This window comes from Podarcis raffonei, chromosome 10 (assembly GCF_027172205.1).
Source record: "Podarcis raffonei isolate rPodRaf1 chromosome 10, rPodRaf1.pri, whole genome shotgun sequence".
Lineage (NCBI taxonomy): Eukaryota > Metazoa > Chordata > Lepidosauria > Squamata > Lacertidae > Podarcis > Podarcis raffonei.
In genome coordinates this window covers 10,681,283-10,703,252 of record NC_070611.1, presented here as the reverse complement: position 1 = coordinate 10,703,252, position 21,970 = coordinate 10,681,283, and the positions used below count along the sequence as shown (strand labels likewise).

Sequence of the window (21,970 nt, the reverse complement as noted above, 5' to 3'; positions counted from 1 at the left end):
GATCCCTATATCCGGAACAAAATACTTGTTTAACCTGGAGGTAAGCTGTATGAATTGTGTATTGCTTTGTAACGATTTGTTGGGTCTCTGGACCGTAATAAAGATTGATGATGAATATACTGATGTTGCTAAATCTGAAGTGCATGTACAGTCAGGGGCATAGCATAGGGAGGTGTGTGTGCCGGGGGGGGGCATGGCCCCAGGCACACAATTTTTGAGGGGGCGTGAACCAGGTGCCCCCACACAAGCGATCCCAGAGCAGCCTGGCTTGGTGCTCCTCTCCACCTGTCAAGGGCTGTGTCGGCCGGCTGGGCTCCCCCTGGGCAGGTGGCGCAGCACGGCCCCACTTTGCTCTGGTGGGGATGGGGTCACTCCGGTGGCATGGGATGGGCTGACGCCCTCTCTGCCCAACACCCGCCTGCACCCACCCACCCTGGCCATCAGCAACAGATGCTACACCACTGTGTACAGTGGCTGTGGTGGCAACTCACCCTTCCCCCGATGATAATCTCTATAATTTGTAATTGCATGTACAAAGCAGTTTTCAGGGAACTGCCATCAGTGCCGGAGGGAGAGAGCAAAATCCGGAGGGATCCCAGAGAGCGTCCCGGGATGGGGAGAGGCAGCCCATCTTCTGGGGAAGAGAATCAGCGTGGCACCAGTGGAGAAGGGGGGCAGATGGGGGAAGCGGCGAGGCGGTCCCATGACTCCTTGCCGGGGACCAGCGGGGAGAGTGAAGGTCCTCCGTTGCCTACGCCCTCCTTGCGCAGAAGGCTTCCGCGCAGGGAGAGTAGGAGGAGACTAGGCGTCAAAGAGCTTCTTTGCTGGAAGAAGTTTAAGAAACTCCCACTGACGGATTCTGCCAGCGATTGAGTGGCTGTCCGGACAGAAAAGGTTCACTCAGGCAACCCAGCCAGGTGTTTGCACTGGCTTACGCACGAGCAACCCCTAGAACCATTACAGCAGTATTTAAAAAACTCCAGGCAGCATACATCCCCCAAACCCCAAGCTATTTACATTCACTTAACAGGAGTTCCCTATTTCCCCTGCTAGTGGTGGCTGGATGGATTGGGGAATTCTTGAGAATGGTGTGAAATATCCTGCAGGAAGCTGCTAATGAAGGAGGAAGTTGGTGAAAATCACTTTATGCGAATAGAGGAGCAACTTGGGATTCAAGTCTATTTATTCCTTAGGAAGACTTGCATCTGTGGTCATTATAAGAAATATAGTCGTACCTTGGAAGTCGAACGGAATCCGTTCCGGAAGTCCGTTCGACTTCCAAAACGTTCGGAAACCAAATTGTGGCTTCTGATTGGCTGCAGGAAGCTGCTGCAGCCAATCAGAAGCCACGGAAGCCCCGCCGGACGTTTGGGTTCCAAAAGAACGTTCGCAAACCGGAACAATCACTTCCGGGTTTGCGGCGTTTGGGAGCCAAAACGTACGAGTTCCAGGGCGTTTGGGATCCAAGACACAACTGTATTCAAAAGTAGACACAACAAATGCTCTTTAAAAAAACACCTTGGGATTTAATAGTGACTATATCAAGGAACTTTTGAAGCTTCCTGTGAATCTTGTCCGGATTTCCTCTTCCCACCCTCCCTCAGATGGGTATACACAATTCCATTTTAGACTACGTTTACGACCCCCCCCCCAAAAAAAACCCAGTTGTTATTATTTCTGCTGTCAAGCGTATTTCATCCAGTACCTCTTTGTAAGAAGACATAATCCTTTCAATGGCATCTGCTCCAGAGGCCAGTAAATTTCTTGAAGTGGTGAAGGTTTCTGTCCTCTCGCTGACCATCGCTTGTTTCTGACCATCTTCTAATTCTAAAGGAAATAAAGAAAGCTTAATTAGAGCAAACCTACTTGAAGCATATTCTAACTCCACTAAAGAGAAACTTCTCTAGAAGGAAAGGAGGTGTGGGCAAAATTTGTGTAGTTAAATCAGAATCAGTCAAACGCAGTTGCCAAATCCTGACTCAAAGAACGGTCCTGTGGCAGCAGCAGTGTGTCAAGGAGACCTTGACAAATATTCCTTCTCTTGCCAGCACACTCAAGGAAAGGAAACTGCAGCATCTGCCTAAAGTCTCCCCACTATGCAGTCATCAAAAACACAAGAGCATTTGAGTAATTCCGGTTTTGGAAGAACAGTTTTGGAGAGACTGCGGCAACTCGATTTCATATTTGCATCTCAGCATAATTCAAAGCACCGGTAGCTACATTTAAAACCCTATAATCAGGTGGCAAATGCGTAGTCTGATACGGCCCCTGAAAACCCCTGGTAGTTTGGCGGCAGCAGCTGCAAAAACAAATGCAGCCCTACCGAACTCATTTGGGTCACATGGTGAAGTACCTGGCATAGATTTCTGCTGCAGTTGGCAGGGGGAAAGGATGTGGGGGAAATTGTGTGCGGTCAAAATTGTGCTACGATTTCCATCTAGGGCCAAGGATCCAAATTCCACAGCCCATCATGGTGTGTGTGCGCGCACTCTGGTATACATACGTGTGTGCGAGGGCACTTTTTTTACTACACACATTTTGGGGGGCATTGACATGTAGCCATTGTGGTGTGGTGGTTAAGAGCGGTGGACTCGTAATCTGGGGAACCGGGTTCGCGTCTCTGCTCCTCCACATGCAGCTGCTGGGTGACCTTGGGCTAGTCACACTTCTCTGAAGTCTCTCAGCCTCACTCACCTCACAGAGTGTTTGTTGTGGGGGAGGAAGGGAAAGGAGAATGTTAGCCGCTTTGAGACTCCTTCGGGTAGTGATAAAGCGGGATATCAAATCCGAACTCTTTCTCTTCTTCTTCTTCCTTGGAGGACCATGTAACTATAGGGTCCTAAAGCTTTGACCCAAAGGCCTCGGATCCAAAATACCCAAAGGAATACATTCTGCTATATCAATTTACCTGCTCCCTCCACTCCTCTTAGCGTGGAGCACAACTGATTGTGGCAAGAGATAGGGGTTTTGAGGTGCACCAAAAACCATGCACCATGCAGGGGTAAAAAAGCCACTCTCTAGTTGTCATGTGCTGGTTGGTAAGGATGCAATTGGCCTCCAGCGTCACTTACGGACTCATTGTTAAAACCGTGTTTATGGAAGAAGGAGAAGAAAAGAAGGTGAAGACTTTTTATAAAGTTTGGCAAGCTTTTTCTTTGCTAAGCACCTAATATTTTATTTCAAAGGTGTGGTTCATGTCTCTGCTTCTGTTTTCACTGAACTTTAATTGAATTATTTATTATTATTATTACTATTATTATTATTATTATTTATTAAGTTTCTATACAGCTCTTCATCCAAGGATCACAGGGCATTTTACAATATAAAACTGAAATTTCAGGAACATGTGTTGCTTTTAAAGGACAGTACGGTTTTAAATTGTTGCAAGCCACCCTGAGTACCGCAATAGGGACCAGAAGGGTGGGACAAAATTTTTTATATAAAAATAAATACAAATAGTATAACATGAGCAAACAAATGGCAACAATTGCCTTTGTCTTTGCCATTACCCAGTGGTTTGTCACCCAGTGCCCCAGGGTTCCTGATTGTACGTCTTAAAAATATTTCACTCATTCGTTTGTTCATTCTGTCCCTGTTTTCATCAAACAAAATGATCCCAGAAGGGAATACAATCATTTATCATTAAAATAAAACATAATCCATAGTGCAATTGACTGAAGGCAAATTCTATTATGTGTGTGTTAAAAAAACAAACCAACCTGTCATCAAAGTAGAATTTAGGAAGCCTTAGAAAGTCAAAGAATTTAGGAAGCTAAGGCTTCATTCTTGTACACACTGTATATATCTAGTTATAATATTTATAAGCTGCCCTTCCCAAGGTGACACAGAAGTTTACTTTTATTTATATTGCATATTGATTATTCAAAAACATAATGCTAAAAATGAAGAACAAATAACACTAGCGACATTTAAAAGCAATAAAACACATCTAAGTCACATGGGCAGCCATATTGTTCACCACTGGAAGGTTCCAAATTATCTTTAAAAGGCAGCCAAATACAGAGCATCACCTCCCTTGGAGAAGCAGATGGAAACAAAATTTTCACTCACAGAGTGATGACACTTCAGCCAAAACCTCTGCGTTACAGTGGAACCTTGGTTCTCGAACACACTCCATTCCAGGAGTCCATTTGATTCCCGAAACTGTTCCAAAACCAAGACGCAACTTCCGTTGGCTGCAGGAGCTTCCTGCACTCAAGCGAAGGCTGCGTTAGATGTTTGGCTTCCGAAAAACATTCAAAAACCGGAACACTTACATCCGGGTTTTCGGCATTCGGGAGTCAAAACGTACGAGTACCAAGGCATTCGAGAACCAAGATACGACTGTACTTCCCTCGATTTTTTCATGCAGATGTTAAAATGCACAGGGCACACAATGGAATCTTGTGGCACACCATAAGTCAATGGCCAACCCAGCAGAATGCTCCAGAAAGATACCATGGTTGATGATATGGAAAGTTACTTAGAGGTTCAGGAGAACCAATCCGACTGAACTTCCTCATCCAGCCCTCAGTGTAATTCGTCCAACAAGACAAACATGGCTGTGTCTATCCCATAGCCAGGCCTGAAATTGGGAAAGCAAGCTCCACTGAGCTCAGGGGCGGATTAGAATCACATAGGATTTGTACTGTAAAACCTGAATAATTTCTTCACCTCTACCATTAATCACGGATCATTACTAGAACTCTTAACAACTTGTTTCATTAGGGAAGTTTTTAACGACTGACATTTTAATGTATTTTTAATCTTTTGTTGGAAGCCGCCCAGAGTGGCTGGGGAAACCCAGCCAGATGCGCGGGGTAGAAATAATAAATTATTATTATATTATTATCATTTATATTCACTATATTTTTTCCACAGAATTCAAGGCGGTGTTCCCAGGCACTGGCAAAGAACTAATTACTTTCAGCAAAGTCCCTGTGTTATGTCCCTTCAGAGCATGTGCCGAGAGAACAAATTCCTCTCAAGGCTCGACTTTCATTTGCTTGTTTTGACTAGAACAGCTATTAAATGTGTTCTTGTTATTTTAGAAAACAACCCCCCCCCCATTTGAGAATATTACAATAATGCATAAATGAATAAAGAAATGCACTTTGTGGGGAATCATTTTTTTTTTGTCACTAGGGCATTATGTTTGCGTTGTGAGGGGGGGAAACCTTAATTTTTTAAAAAAACCCAAACTGGCATGGAAAGGTGGAGAAGTCTGGGAAAATGACAAAAGGGAATGAAACTGAAATTCTGAGATTTATGCATCCCAAGTCAAGCCTCTTTTGAGGCATGGGGTGGGGAGGAAAGAGGGAGAATAATTTCCTGGAATATCCTGACATGTCAGGCTGCCCATTCAATGGTTTGTTTCAGACCCCATTTGCATATATCCACTGCTGCAGAGGGACAGGCGATAACTAAATGCTGAATATAATAAATAGTGTTTGCACAAGTCAGTTTAATATATTGATTACACGGTATGAACTGGCTAGAATTCATCTCATTTTCTCTTTCTTTCTGAGACTGCTTGCAAGTACAGAAAAGGTCTTGCATGATGCGCTAAAATAGTTATCAGAAACAATTAAGAAAAGAACAAAAATTGCATGTGTGTAATAGCAATAGCTGGACCCGCCTTTATTTAAAGGGCAACAAATCTGTAGTTCTTTCTTTTAGTATTATTGTACGTTTACTGCCAAGAAGATGTGCTGGGGGATTTTCTGCCTCAGGCACCAAGGTAATTTGACCTACCTTGGGCACTAAGCACATTGACTTGAGCCTGGGGGCACCATTTACTATTCCGCCCAAGGCAACAAAAGGTTTTTGGGTAGGACAGCTGTTTTTATAACTTAGTTTTTCCTAGAGTTGTTCCAGCTAGCCACACAATGCTGGGCAGACACAGGGCTGCTGGAGCTGAGAATATGTAGACACCTTCCTGACCGACTCCTCCAGATAATCCCACAGGGACGAAACCGCCACACAAAACGTTTCACGTTCAATCAAATGTTATTACCGCCATCAGCAAATCCCGTCGCAGTGATGATGGGTACGGCCACCATAATCAAGCCGCTGCTGCTCCAGACATACTTCATCAGGAACTGCTCCAGCATGATGTACCATAAGCGTTTGGACAAAATGAGGTTCATTTGGTCTGCTAGAGCTTTGTAGCTTTTCTGTAGCTGGTTCATTTCTACCTGCAGTTTAAAAATGCAAATATTGATAAGAGCATGGTACATGTGATTATGTATGCACTTTAAACAGATAAGCCTAAACAAGTGAATATATATCTGTCCAGAGACAGACAGAAACCAACAACACCAGGTGACCAGAAAGTAAACTCATATTCTTACCTGGCTTTTAGTACACCATTAACACCGGTCCTGAAAGACCTACATTGGCTCCCAGTACGTTTCCGAGCACAATTCAGAGTGTTGGCCCTTTAAACCCCTAAACGGCCTCAGCCCAGTATACCTGAAGGAACGTCTCCACTCCCATCGTTCTGCCCGGACACTGAGGTCCAGCGCCGAGGGCCTTCTGGCAGTTCCCTCCCTGCGAGAAGTAAGGTTACAGGGAACCAGGCAAAGGGCCTTTTCGGGAGTGGTGCCTGCCCTGTGGAACGCCCTCCCGTCAGATGACAAGGAAATAAACAACTATTTGACTTTTAGAAGACATCTGAAGGTGCTCATCTCGCTTTATTGGCCAGGGGAGCCGGCGTACAGCTTCCGGGTCATGTGGCCAGCATGACTAAGCTGCTTCTGGCAAACCAGAGCAGTGCACGGAAACACCATTTACCTTCCCGCCGGCGCGGTACCTATTTATCTACTTGCACTTTGACGTGCTTTCGAACTGCTAGGTTGGCAGGAGCAGGGACTGAGCAGAGGCGTAGCGTGGGGGGTGCCAGGGGTGCCGGCCGCACCGGGCACAACATCTGGGGGGGCGCGAGTCCAGAGGGAAGGGACAAGTTCCTTCCTCCGCCGGGCTCCCCGCCGCCACCGCCAGCCTTGCGCCCTAGCGTGCCCCCCGCCACCGCTGCGGCTGCGCTCCACTCACTGCTCGCAGGAGGAGCAGCCGCTGCAGCAGCGCCGACGCCGCCACCGACGCCTGGCCGGGCACGGGCAGCCTCTGCACCCCGACGCCAACGCTGCCATCCCCTCGGCCCAGCCACAGGCGACGGCTGCTTCTGCCGACTGGAAGGGAGGAGAGCTCCGAGGGGCCTCGACACGCCCTGCCCTCCCCAAAACCCTCCGAGACAAAGCCGGCGGGCGGGCGAGGGTCTCCCGGCGGAAGGGGCGCCGCTGGCTCCGGCTCTCAGCGCAAGTCTCAGCCGCGGGGGGGGGGGGGGGCGAGGACGGAGCGCGGCTGGAAGCCCCCGGACCCGGCCGGGAGGAGGAGAGGCGCTGGCCAAGCCCGGATCTGGAGCGCCTCGGAGCGCGGGCTCCACCTACAGCCCAAGGAGAGGGGGGGCGGGGAGGCACCCGAGAGGAGGGGGCTTCGGCTGCCTCGGCCCGCGGGGGCTCCGCAAATAATAAATTTAATAAATTCCTGCTGAGCCTTTGGGGGGGTGTCCTTGGCTCCTTTGCTCGCCCCCAGCCCCAGTGGCGTAGCGTGGGGGGTGCAGGGGGGGCCGGCCGCACCGGCCGCAACATATGGGGGGCGCGCTCGCACTCGAGTGCTAAAATCCACGGGTTAGGGGGCGCAAATTACTTGCCTTGCCCCGGGTGCTGACAACCCACGCTACGCCACTGGGACTGAGCAATGGGAGCTCACCCCATTGTGGGGATTCGAACCGCCGACCTTCTGATTGGCAAGTCCTAGGCTCTGTGGTTTAACCCACAGTGCCACCTGCGTCCCGTTTCACATATTACGTAGCAGCAAATCAAGGTGTGTACACCCAACAGCACCCTTCAACCTACCCCAGTTCCATGAGGGCTGTACCTATAGCCCAAATACTGCTTACTCTGATGGGCAGAAGCCTTCAGGGTATTAGACAGAAGTACATCTCAGCCCTGCTTCCATATCTATATAGAAATGTGAGAGGGTTGAACGTGGGACACCATATATGTTCTACCACTAAGCTCCATCTCCTCAGTCACAGAAAATGGTGACTCATTACAACTCTACCCATTCTACAGCTTCTCCATCAAGTTCAGTGTAGATCTTTGCACTATCCTATGGCATCCTTTCAAGCTGTAATGTTATGGAACAAGGTACACCCTCTGGCTCCTATGGGACACTGCTACTTTGGAATAAGAGCTAATCCTTTAAACATCCTGCAACCCTCTTCATTTTGCTTGGCTAAGGAATCTCTACCAACATATACCAGCTGAACATCCGGCCAGTTAATGCTAGCATCAACTCAATCACTTACAGCATGGATGATGATGATAATACTTTTATAACGAGTACAGATATTTATGAATCAGAATTGCTGTTTGCAAATGAATGGTGATTTTAGCAAATACCCATCTTCAAATTAAAACGAAACATTGCGTCGTTATTTTTAACTCCATCAAAATACAAACCAGGAGCCAAGGCAAGGATAAATAACTTAAAAGCAAATTATAACTTAATGGCTTTGGTGCTGCTTTTAGACTCAGACCTGCAAGTCTTACTTAGGTCAGAGAATTCTAGGAGCTTTGATTCAGTCAAACTTGATTATAAAAATTGCTTTTAATAATGTTTGTGTGCTTCTGCCTGGAGCTGTGATCTTTGAAGCATGGTGAAACATCAGTTGCTGGACATCCTCAGGAATTCTCAACTCTGTTTTTGTGGGGAATGCTCTATTTAAGTGCATTACTGATATAGGCTTAGGTATACCTGACAGATGCTGAACGTGAAAATGAGCAGTCCGTTATTTTTCAGAGAATTGACCCTTCTATAGGTTCTGTTATACACTCAGATAAAAATATTCCTTTGGTCAACTTTCCTTTCTGTTTTCCTCTGAATAAGCCTGAGACTTGATTCAGACTCCCATTGGCCCACATGCAATCCCTTGTGAGGCTGCATGGGTTCTTCATCGGCTTGTGTGGATACTCTGACCTTATGAACTACTGCCTCCATATGAGGCCAACACACACAATCACTGTAAGTTGCAAGAGGACTGCTAAAACTGGTACAAACTGTGATGGCTGCATATATGAGTGCCACATCAAAGCACTTATCGCCAGCAGTGCCTCATTTCCCCATGCCAAGCAGTTGAGTGGGCACCACCAAGCACACGCCCAAGTGCTGCAAGTCAACTGCGAATTCCTCAAACGCTGACAGCTAAACTTGCCCATGGCTGCACATCAATTATTTCCTGCATAGCCTTAAAGGATTAGGAAGGCTATAGCCAGAAAACTTCTATTCTAGATAGTAGGGTAAAGGTAAAGGGACCCCTGACCATTAGGTCAAGTCATGGCCGACTCTGGGGTTGCGGCGCTCATCTTGCTTTACTGGCCGAGGGAGCCGGCGTACAGCTTCCGGGTCATGTGGCCAGCAGGACTAAGCCACTTCTGCAAACCAGAGTAGTGCACGGAAACGCCGTTTACCTTCCCGCCGGAGTGGTACCTATTTATCTACTTGCACTTTGATGTGCTTTCGAACTGCTAGGTTGGCAGGAGAAGGGACCGAGCAACGGGAGCTCACCCCGTCGCGGGGATTCGAACCACCGACCTTCTGATCGGCAAGTCCTAGGCTCTGTGGTTTAACCCACAGTGCCACCCGCATCCCCAGATAGTAGGGTAGGAGAGCTGAAAAGAATGCAATATATTTCACATCTGGCAAGCAATGTGCCCCTTTGGTTTCAGATGGTACATGGGTAGATGAGTCTAAAAGCCTGGGACACAAATTTTCACAGCCTTCCAGCGTCTATGGTGGTTCATTTACCAGAAGTGATGTATTCAGCATTAAGTATGGAAGTGTTTACTCAATTCTGAGCAAACTAAGCTTCTTGATGTATTATTTTGTTCTAGGAGGCTTAGTTTGTTCTGGGTTTTCTAGTCTCGTTTACCCATGTACTATCTGAAACCAAAGGGGCACATTGGTTGCCAGATTTTATTTTATTTTCAGCTCTCCTAACCCACCAAGAGCAATGTTTTGGGGGAAGTTGGAGATACAGCTGGTATGACTCAGGCCTGCATTGTTCTTGTACCAGCTCTCAGTCTAGGCTAGTTCCTCATTCATCACACAGCCATGATGGTGATGGGAAACTCTCCTTGTATTGCACCGAGGAAGACAACTTCTTCTCCTTCCACCTGTGCTAAAGGCCAATGTGACACCATAAGAAGCTCTGGTGCAAGCAGGACCCAAGTCCAGGTTAGTGACATAAGAAGAGCCTGTTTTTAAGGTGGAAAACTCTGTCCCCACATTAAAACAAATTTTTAAAATGTGCATTGAATATATTTGCCACCTTGATTTTTAAAAAACACTCATTCGTTTTATGTAACTAGTTGTTAAAGCACCCACAACACTTTGGCCTGAGCTATTTAAAGACTTTGCAGCGCTGCATCTCTGCTCAGCTACACAGATCAATGGCAAAGGTTGTATTTGCTGTCCACATTGAAACAGCAAAGTTTTCCCCAGGCTGCCAAGTGAAAGTGCTGCATTGATCAGGGTGGGACAGGAGGGGGAGGGAAAATGATTTCTTGCAACCAGCACATTTGAAAGAATAGGAAGAACAATCTGTAAGAAATGAATGAAAACAAAGCCCACTTTATGTTCAGCCCTCACAAGTGTTTTCTGAGGAGTGAGTCCCTCCAAGTTCAATGGCGCTTACTCACCAGTAAGGGTTTAGGGATTGCAGCCTTTGGCATTCTTACACAGAAGTAAGCCCTAGAATATGATGGATTTACTTGAGTTAGGCATGCATAGGCCTGCACTATCAGTCATGCAAACAGCTGGGAGAGAAAGAGGGGTTCACATGGGAGTGTGTAGATAAGTCCGTGGCCTTTTTATTCTGTATTAATTAATCCCAAACCTCAGGTTCTGCAGCCACTGTGGCTGCAACAGAAGGGAAATTCACCCTTTTGTAGGAAGAAAAGAGTGCTTAGCACCTATTAAAGGGAGAGAGCTAATGATTGTTAAGCTACTACTGCTGGCACTTGCTCTGGCCTTTTCCAGAAAAACAAGGCTCCTTTACTAAGCCTGCAGGAACCTATATTGTAAACAGGTCTGGGTGTCTTAGGAATTCAACTCTCCCAGGGATGAGGGCAGCAGCAGCAGCAGGAGGAGGGATTGCCAAGTACTACAGCTGAGAGGTCTCCCCTGTCTCCGATGTCACCCAGCTCCTATGTCTCCTCCTCCTCCTCCTCCTCTTCTTACCTTGTGGCCCCTGTAGAAGGCTATCTCCTCCACGTTGGCGATGATCCGAGAGTGGACGTAGCGCAGGTAGCCCTTGCGCTGGGCCTCCTCGGCCACCAGCTTGCCAAACCTGGGCGAGCAGGCTTTGAGCACCTTGGCGGTGGCGTAGACCACCAGCCCGGCCAGGAGCGTGGGCCCGATGGGGCTGGCCCCCCTAGACCTGGCCGTCTGGATGAGGGTGTAGGAGGTGAGCACCACGTCGAGGATGGGCTTGGTCAGGTTGGAGTAGAGGTGCGCCACCGACTGCGAGAACATGGCCATGTCCTCGGTGAGCGACTGGTCCGGGTTGGCCAGCCGGCTGTCCATGTTGATCACCTTGTAGTAGGTCTGGTCGGCGAAGTAGGTCTGGTAGGCGTGATCCACCAGGCGGGTGCGGAAAGCCAGCGCCAGCTTGCCCTCCAGGTAGCGGATGGCGCTGTTGACGAAGGTGGCCGGGATGGCGATGGCCAGCCACTTGATCAGCTTCCAGGCGAAGCTGCGCGGCCGCTTCTCCACGATGCTCTTGACGATCTTGCCGTCCAGGCCGGCCACGTAGATGGAGAGGAAGGTCCGCGACACCAGCGCCGCCGAGTGCAGGCACAGCCAGCCGCTCTCCGCGCTCACCGCCCGCGGGAAGAGGATCTTGCGCAGCGCCAGCAGCTGGCGGAAAAATTCCGCATTGGCCGCCGGAGACGCTCGGCCGGCGGCGGGGAGACCCGGGCAAGGCAGCAGCTGCAGCTCCGGAGGAAGATCCGCGCCGTCAGCCCGGCTCTGCCTCTGCTGCGGGTCCTTCTTGCAGCCCGCCTGCCGGAGCCGCCTGCGGACCAGCGGGCACAGGATCTTCAGCCCGTACACCGCAGCCAGCAAGCACGCCGCCCTCTTCGCGGCGCCCGAGCGGCTCCATTTCTCGCGCCCGGGGGGCATTTTCCCGGGGATCCTCCTCCCGCCTGGCTTATCTATTCCACCCGCCCAGAGGGAGGGGCGCAGGGACGGCAGCCGCTCATCCAGGCCTGGGGAGACCCATCTTCACGTGGCCCCCTTCCCCCCGCGCCGCCGATCGCGCCCGCGACCCAGGCGGAATGACTCCGGGTCCGCCGGCAGCCGAGCCTTTTTCCCTGCCACCACCGGCGAATCATGGCCCACCCCGCCGCGGCAAGCCACGCCCCCGCCGCCCGCTCATTGGTCGCCGAGGCCTGGGAAATCCTCGGCCGGCGAGCGGCGTCGCTTTCCTTCTGGTCCTCCACAGCGCTCTCGGTTAAAAAGTGGGATTCCGAAGCCGAGCAGCGGAAATCCTTTCCGCTGCCGGGTTGGTGTAGCGTCGAAAGCATCTGCTGTCATCTCTCTCTCTCTCTCTCTCTCTCTCTCTCTCTCTCTCTCTCTCACATAGCTGTCAGTTTACAGATTTGAAAATAAGGGACCAGCGGCCTCGAAAATAAGGGATCAGCAGCCAAAATAAGGGATTTTGCTTAGCTTATTACAGTGGTACCTCGGGTTACATACGCTTCAGGTTACACACTCCGTTAACCCAGAAATAGTGCTTCAGGTTAAGAACTTTGCTTCAGGATAAGAACAGAAATCGGGCTCCGGGGGTGCGGCGCCAGCAGGAGGCCCCATTAGCTAAAGTGGTGCTTCAGGTTAAGAACAGTTTTAGGTTAAGAACGGACCTCCGGAACGAATTAAGTACTTAACCCGAGGTACCACTGTACATCAATCTGGCACTGATGGAGCCATGCTGCTTTGGCTGCGACTGACTGTGTTTTGCAGGGGGTTGGACTAGATCACGGGTGTCCAACACAAGGCCCGCGGGCCGAATCCAGCCTGCCAGACCTCGTCATGTGGCCCGTGTAGCCGCCGCTGGCCGCCAGCCTTCACCTTTTATTCTCGCTTCTTCTTTTTTTGACACAAGAAAGCCGCCTCTTCAGCGCATGCGCGGCAGCCTACAAGCCAGAGAACGTCTGCCCTCTAGCGGCGCCGGCCGTTCTACACAGGAAACCTCCACTTTACATGCATTCAGGAAACCTCCACTTGTTTTCATATTGAGCGCATGCCATCCTGTGATGTGACAGATCCAACGGCTGCCTGAACCCTTCTCTCCTGTACTGTAAGTCCTACAGATACAACTGGCCCTTTGAGGGTGACCAAACTGCTGATGCGGCCCCCGATGAATTTGAGTTAGACATCCCTGGACTAGATGATCCTAAGGGTCTACAACTCCGACCAAAGAAGAGTGGCAGACAAAACTGATGAACAGCGTTGAGATGGCAAAGCTTACAGGCAGAATTAGAAACCAGGAAGAGGACCTCTTTAATAAAGAATGGGGAATGTTTATAATTTATTTGAAGAGCTATTGTAAAGAGTTACATACATTGGTAGGATTGACAGAAAACTTGTAGTAAAAATTTGAACTATGGATGGACAAATGATTTATAAAAAGAGAGTTATGAAAGGGATGCAGAGGGGGAAATCACTACATTAAGATGCTGCACTGGTTGGAGGGGATGCTAAGCAGCACGTCGGAGCTGCCGTCATCCTGGCGCGAGGAGTTCCATCGGCCCTTCCCCACCCGAGAGAGAGGGAGGGAGGGAGACTCTCACTCACGCTACTCGCGAGCCCAGCATGAGGCGGTTGCGGCGCCGCTGCGGCCGCTGAAGCGCCACCCTTCTGCGTCCCTCCCCATCCCCTCCTCTTCCTCCTCCCTCAGGCCGCCTCCTCAGCCGCCGCCGCTGCCGCCTCCAGCTTCCCCTGGCAGTGCGGCAGAAGTCTCGCAAGAGAGGGGCTGCCTGCCCGCCACCAGTCTCCTCACGACGTGCCCCTGAGGGGGAAAAAGGAGAGACGGAGACGCGACAGCTCGTGCACGTGCTCTCTCGCGCGGCGGAGGACCCCGAGCCGCTGCTTCCCTCCCGAGCCGGGCAAGCATGAAACCCGGGAAATTTAAGGGACCTCATCAATCCGGGACAGCAGCGGGAAATGGCACCGGGATAAGGGAGTTTCCCGCTGTTATGTACTGAATTGAATAGGATCCAAACTGCAGCAGTCTGATTGGTCCTAGAACAATAGGATTCAGAATGCAGCAGTCTGATTGGTCCTAGAACAATAGGATTCAGAATGCAGCAGTCTGATTGGTCCTAGAACAATGCAGCAGTATGATTGGTTGGCAGGAACTACCCAATCATGCTCCAGATAGAAGTGAATCCACAACCTGATTGGCTTACAGTAGAATTCCGGAATTAGCCAATCATGTGCAGCCCATTGTGTAAATAATGTATATAAAGCAGATACTTTGAGGGGACTTTCATTCCTCCTCACCACTATGAGCTGAATAAAGAGCATGAAATCACTTTGCGACTCTGAGTATATTTCACCCGCCAAATAAGGGACAGTTGATGGCTATGCTCTCTCTTCTCCCAGTGGTGGCATGCGGTGATCTCAGTGCATTCCCTTTCGGGATCTGCTGCCCCGCACATGCTCCTGTCCTGGGGAAAGGTGTGGAACAGAGGGGTGGAAGGAGGGGGTTCCGCCCATCACAGGCTTTCCGAGATCGATCTGTAGCCTAGTCTGCAAAAACTTGCCCCTCTCTCCCCCCCGCCGTTGCTTCTGCAGCCCAGTTGCAGCCTTCCCAAAAGGGTTGCATTGCGAGCCAAGGCAGTGGAAGTTGAGAAATTGTCCCTGCTTACATCCAGGGATTTAAAAAGGAGGGGTTTGCACATGCAAGTTCCCCGCGCATAGTGCTGCCTTGCGTATTTGAATGAGCCTTGCAATCAGAGATGCAAACTTTGGAATCAACTTTAAAAAAACCAAAATGAAGTTATCCCTGGAATGGGGACTCGTCAGGAGACTTGAGAATTCCGTGAATGAATCTACATGTGCAAACTATTCTTAGTCACATCAAAATATTGTTGTTGTTGTTGTTGTTGTTTAGTTGTGTCTGACTCTTCGTGACCCCCTGGACCAGAGCACACCAGGCACTCCTGTCTTCCACTGCCTCCCGCAGTTTGGTCAAACTCATGCTGGTAGCTTCGAGACCACTGTCCAACCATCTCATCCTCTGTCGTCCCCTTCTCCTTGTGCCCTCCATCTTTCCCAACATCAGGGTCTTTTCCAGGGAGTCTTCTCTTCTCATGAGGTGGCCAAAGTATTGGAGCCTTAGCTTCAGGAATTTTCCTTCCAGTGAGTATCAAAATATTATTATTGCTATTATTAATAACCCACACTTCACCCTAAGGTCCAAAGGCTGATTACAGCGATTAAAACACATTGTTAAAAGCAGTTTTAAATAATTTTCAATCAGAAATAATGTGGGTCCTAAAAATATACATCTCAGGTGTCAAAAGCCAGGTTAAAGAGGTGTCTTCAGCATCTTCTGAAAGCTGTATAATGTAGATGCCAGACACACCTCTGTGCAAAGGGAGTTCCACAATTTAAAGGCTACCACAGAGAATTCCCTCTCCTGGGCTGTCAACCCCCCAAGATTCAGAAAGTGATGGAACAACCTCTGCTGATCTTAACACCTAAGGGGGGTTCTGTAGGGAAGAAGGCAGTTTTTCGGATGGCCTACTAAGGAGAAGAACTCTCTCGTCATTTCTTTACCATTCTCAGACAAACCCTTGACCAATGGAAAATAGGCTTGCTGCTTTGGAGATGAGGGGGACATGGCCTTGGTACCATATTGATGCAATTGCATGTTGAGAAAAGTTTTGTTTTCTGCTTCTGCTAAAGGCACAGATGCCACGTCAGAAAAATGGTGGTGACCTCAAAAGGATGTTAGGGCTCTCTGACAGCACTCCATTGATAGCAGAACTTGGCTAGCAGAACCTTCCTTATGCGCTAAGTGCTGAACTGAAAGACAAAGTGCTAAGAAGACCACAGCACAGTAATTATCATCTGAAAAAACCCTGTGTGGTTATTGCTGCCCTCATCCTGACATTGATTCAAATAACGTACAGTACATATATAAACATCTATTCTCGTTTGTGAGCTAGCAAGAATACAGTTTAAGGCTTGAGGTTTTCACTCTCTGCAAGCCCAACATTTTTATGGCACTGTTTTGATGCTGACTTGTCTCATGAAGGCTGTGATCCTAACCACATCCATCGTGGAACTTTCACTACTTTTTAGTATTTTAGGTTGCAACCCAATGGGCTGCCAAAACATGGTGCCCGTGTCAACTGCAGTTCTCTTTTCCATGGACTTTTTCTTTCTGCTGCTGGCTTGGCCGACTGTGGAATTTGGCCCCTAAGTTACATACAAGGAAAACATCCAGTACACCATTTTAACATGCTTTAAACAATTTCTTAATTAAAATACTTGTAAGCACCAAAACAACAACATTTTGCAACAAGAGGCTTGAAACGTCTTTTTCTTTTACAATGTGACTAATAGCCATTCATGTCCTATCTAGTTTTCTTCCTTTGAGGACCAATGCATACCAGGAAGCAGCTGAAATACTGCTCATGTTTCATGGCCTAGGTTTTGGTCAATGCTGTACACTTTTCTGCAGACCTATGACTGAGAGGTCATCACGTATGCATGCCATCTTGCCAGGTTCACCCCGAAATATGGCAGCAATCATTTTCACATCCCTGTAATTAAGGGGCAGGTGTACACATTGCAGATAAAGGTAAAGGTAAAGGTACCCCTGCCCGTACGGGCCAGTCTTGACAGACTCTAGGGTTGTGCGCCCATCTCACTTAAGAGGCCGGGAGCCAGCACTGTCCGCAGACACTTCCGGGTCACGTGGCCAGCGTGACAAGCTGCATCTGGCGAGCCAGCACAGCACACGGAAACGCCGTTTACCTTCCCGCTAGTAAGCGGTCCCTATTTATCTACTTGCACCCAGGGGTGCTTTCGAACTGCTAGGTTGGCAGGCGCTGGGACTGAGCAACGGGAGCACACCCCGCCGCAGGAATTCGAACCACCGACCTGACGATTGGCAAGTCCTAGGCGCTGAGGTTTTACTCACAGCGCCACACATTGCAGATACACACACACAAACACACAAGAAATGTGGCCATCATTTCTCATAAACAATGTAGTGCATATGAGTGTGATTTGAAAGCTCATGCAGCCCCTTTAAAAATGGCTTCTGGTTGGTAACTCTGGTTTATCTGTCTGTGTTGAGTGGCCCCAAAGCGTCAAATGAAATGAATGAAATTTATGCAGACAGGTTGTTAACAGTTTATGGAGATCACTATGATCTAATTTCACTGTTACCGACACATAAACATCCAGAAATATACATATACACACGTGTGTGTGCGTGTGTTTTAAAAGTACAGTTTGGTTGTTTTAATTGTAACTGTTTTAAAATAAATGATATGGTTCAGAATGGAACAGCCATTTAATGGGGAGGGCATGGATGGTTTTTGGAGGCAAAGCATGTGGACCAAATAATGTGGTATTTGGAATATTTCTGGAGCACTGCCATTACAGTAGCAAGAGGGCAAGTTGGAGAACTAACTGAAAGCAGAGTTCTGCAATGAGTCAGGAAGCCCAAAGTTAGATGTAACTGCAAACCAAAGTGAAGCCCGATGGAACACAGTCTGCGCAGCAAGCTTAGTTTATTCAGCTTTTTTATTTAACCATTTATATTCCACTTCTCTAACAACTTGAGGCAGCATGCAGTATTCTGAAATCACGTCAAATATCACCACCCATATATAATAATAATAATAAGATGAACAGTTTGGATTTGATATCCCGCCTTTCACTCCTTTTTAAGGAGTCTCAAAGTGGCTAACATTCTCCTTTCCCTTCCTCCCCCACAACAAACACTCTGTGAGGTGAGTGGGGCTGAGAGACTTCAGAGAAGTGTGACTGGCCCAAGGTCACCCAGCAGCTGCATGTGGAGGAGCGGAGACGCGAACCCGGTTCCCCAGATTACAAGACTACCGCTCTTAACCACTACACCACACTGGCTCTCAGCAGGATATGCAACATCTCTCAGCTTGCAGTATTTTAAAATCACACCAAGTGAATTAGCACCCATATCTAATTATATATAAATACATAGCGCTATAATTATAACACATTGCACAAAACATAGCACGTTAACCAAGCATGAAATATATATTTACTTTTTTTAAAAAAATTATTTTTCTTGATTTTCTTTCTTGCAACAAATATCCATAATCTAAACATTCATTTTCCAATTTCCCCCCTCCCTGTTGACTTCCCTCAACCTCCATTTCTGGTTTGTTACATCAAATGGTACAATCTACTGTTTATATATGATACTATGTTTTCCCATTTTTATATTTCTTGTTCTCTGTAAATAAAATTGTAAATCCTGCCAGTGAGTCCATGTTTTTTTGTTTCTGCAAATATGTTGTAAAGGGTTCCCATTCTTTTTCAAAGTCACTATTGTCCTTTTCATGCAACTTGTCCGTTAATTTTGCTAACTCTACATAGTTCATCAACTTTTCTTGCCATTGTTCTTTGGATGGTACTTCTCTGGTCTTCCAATTTTGTGCTATTAACATTCTTGCTGCTGTTGTAGTATACATAAATAATGTCCGTTTTTCTTTTGGCAACTCTTGTCCCAAAATACCCAACAGAAAAGCTTCTGGTTTCTTAACAAATGTTATTTTAAACATTGTTTTTCAATTCATTGTACATTATTTCCCATTTTTAAAAAATAATCTTGCAGTCCCACCACATATGGTAAAATGTACCTTCCCTATGAAATATATATTTACTGATCAACCAAATGGATGGCTTTAATGGCCCTTTTTAAGGACTAGAAGGGAATATACCTGACCAAGGCTGCAATCCTATACACATGACAGGACAATGAGGTCATATTTAGATGCTTTCCCCCACAATCTGAGGTTAGGTGGTGACCAGATGCCAAGCAAATATGATCCCTGGCTCCTCTCATTTTAGAAACTGAACACAGGAAAGGGGGTAATTAGGGAAACTTTTCCAAAAAAAAAGTATTTGCAAGGCTTGAAGGGCAAAACTGGATGTGTGACTGGCATGCATCTGATACCAAAGCTTGGAGGAAGGGAAAGAAAATCTTAATACATAAAGCAAATAAATAGGCTACCCAGAATAAAAGAGAATGGAATCTCATGTATAGCTCCCCAAATATGTTTCCATCCTTGCTGTGCTCAACCTTTTAAAAGCAAATCTGCTACAAGTGTTTGAACAGAAACCTGTTGCTGCTTTTACAGTGTTCAGTAAAGGCTTTGGGCTCATCTGCAGATACAGTTTTAATTGAGGACCCAAGGGCAATGAGCTGGGTTGCTAAGGAAAGGCACCTGCAAATGATATGACAGCAAAAGCAATAGAGCTAACTAAGGTGCATGGGGAAAACAATGCTTTCAGTACCAAATATTCCACACCATATACACAAGATCACATCCTTGTCTGTATTCTGCTTTGTTCCAGAATTAACACCTTTCTGGTTTCACACCCAACAGCAGAGAAATAATTCCTACTGTGACCATGACATGGCGGTTTAAGGTTGTTAAAGGGTAACTAATCCAAATGTGGAACATGCAACCCTCAAGTTATGAACCATCTTTTCTGCCGACAAGCTGATTTTAAACCTGCCAACTTCAAAGGAGTTGTGACTTTGTGTTTGTGTTTAACTTTCTACAACCTTTGGGGAGACCAAATCCCTGAGAATAAGACAACATTATACATAGCTGTCAACCTTCCCCTTTTTTTTGCAGGAAATTCCCGTATTCCAGCGCCGTTTCCCCCTGCTATCCCGGATTGTTAGATATCCCGTAGACTGTCCCCGGGACAGGTGAGGCTGCTGATCCCTTATTTTCGAGGCTGCTGATCCCTTATTTTCAAATCTGAAAATTGACAGCTATGCATTATAGCCCTCGGCAGCCTTGAGAAAACAGAGGATCATAGCTCAAAAGACCACAGTAGGGTGACACCAGACTGCTAAATTATTCCTCTACAAATATGATCTGCGGTAGGTTAATTTCATGTCCTCCAACGAAAATAGGGACGACAAGAAGAAGAAGAAGAAGAAGAAGTGCTATTTTTCTAGAAAAAGTGCTGGAACTCACCAGAAACGCCTTCCTTGTTCTTTTGTAATGGCAATAGCACCCAACTGAGAGATGTCGGGACTGAGTTCCGGTGAGTTCCAGCTGGAAAAAAGCCCTGATGTTGATGATGATGATGATGATGATAATAATAATAATAATGTTATTATTTATACCCCAGCCATCTGACTGGGTTGCTCCAGCCACTCTAGAAGGCTTCCAACATATATCAAAACATAATAAAAAATAAAAAAGACAGCCTTCAGATGTCTTCTAAAGTTACTTGTATCTCGCATAACTCCAAATGCTGGGGTGAAAATTGGTGGAGATTCTCAGGGACTTCCAGGTTAGCGCCATCGACTAATGGCGGATTCCCTCTGAGCTCCGGAGGGAATCGGCTCTGCAGGATCGGGTCTTGCCGCTGCGGCGACGCGGGGACCCATAAAAATCACAGGGGGTGAAGCCTGTGAACCTGGTGACTCGGCGGGCACCATTTGCGCCCCCCCGACCCGCGAAGGAGCCTTTTTAAAGGCTTCAGAACGGGGGACGGGGTGAGCGGCACGGTGCGGAGAGTCGACTGCTTCTCCTGCAGAGTGAAGCCGCATTGCCATGGTCGGAGAGCGCTGACTTCTTCTTTTGAACAATTGGACTCTAAAAGTAACAACCCGTGAGTACTACGGAAATTGGTACTGTAAAGAAAATTTTGCTTTTAAGAATTAGGCACGATCGGGGAAGGTGTAAAAAGGAAGTCTGCCTCCCCGTCTTGTAAACAAGTTAAAGCAAAGACCTGCTAACTAAGGTCGAGAGAACCTTTTCTTCTTTCCTTCTTTGGTAAAAGACTTTAATTTCACGATTTGGCAGTATAAGAAATTTTGCTGGAGGATAAAGAGCTAATTTTGGGAACCGAAGTGCCACCCTCCCGGACCCGGGAGTGTTCCGCGAGAGAGCCTGTCGATGAGGTACGGAAGAGTTTGACAGCTGTCAAAGTAGCTGTCAAAACGGAAAAAGAGAACTTTGTTTTTGTTGCTTCTGCTGGTTATATATGTTACAATTTTTGTTATAATTTGTTGAAAACAAGGAAGAACTGATACAAACTAGCTGGATTTTTGGACTTGGAGTGGAATAAACACTAAGAAACCAAAATCCCTCTAGAGGGGGATTTGGGACATTACAAGAATGGCTGGAGAAGGGAGAATTCAGGCTGAATTGGACAGAGTCTTTGTTCTCTTGGGAAAGTTACAAGGCCAAATTGATGTTTTGGCTATAAATGTTACAACTCTGGACTCAACTGTAAACAATATCATTGAAACTGATAAGGAGTTGAATCTGGAAGTTTATTCAACTGAACAGAAAGAGAAACTTGACAACTTTGAGAATTTGGAGAAGGAGACATATGTTGTCCCTGAAGAGCTGCAGATGATGAAGGAGGACTTGAGGCCTGACATGATGGTAATGAAGGAAAATAAGAATTTGATGTGGAAAATCTGGCCTGAATTGGAGATTGAAGAAAGGAAAGATCTCCTTATGTGGAGATCCGAAGACCTAAGGATTATAAATTTGCTCAAGGTGAAGGTTGGAGCCTCGGGGACATTTGGACTTGAAAGGAGTAAGAAACAAGATTTGGGTTCCACCTTTAAGTATGGAGG

General features: G+C 47.3%; 1 protein-coding gene across 2 annotated transcripts in view; it reads right to left on the bottom strand.

Moving 5' to 3' along the window:
- ABCD2 (ATP binding cassette subfamily D member 2) overlaps nt 1-21,970 on the bottom strand; it is a 74,206-nt gene that overhangs the window by 36,609 nt on the left and 15,627 nt on the right. The window contains exons 1-3 of one of the 2 annotated variants that reach the window (XM_053406140.1): nt 11,305-12,457; nt 6,017-6,197; nt 1,706-1,827 (exon numbers count right to left, since the gene is read on the bottom strand). In XM_053406140.1, the coding sequence (XP_053262115.1) occupies nt 1,706-1,827; nt 6,017-6,197; nt 11,305-12,246 (1,245 nt within the window). In that variant the 5' untranslated portion in view covers nt 12,247-12,457. Of the gene's footprint in view, nt 1-1,705; nt 1,828-6,016; nt 6,198-11,304; nt 12,458-21,970 lie in introns of those variants that run through there. The other variant, XM_053406141.1, reaches the window with a different exon arrangement.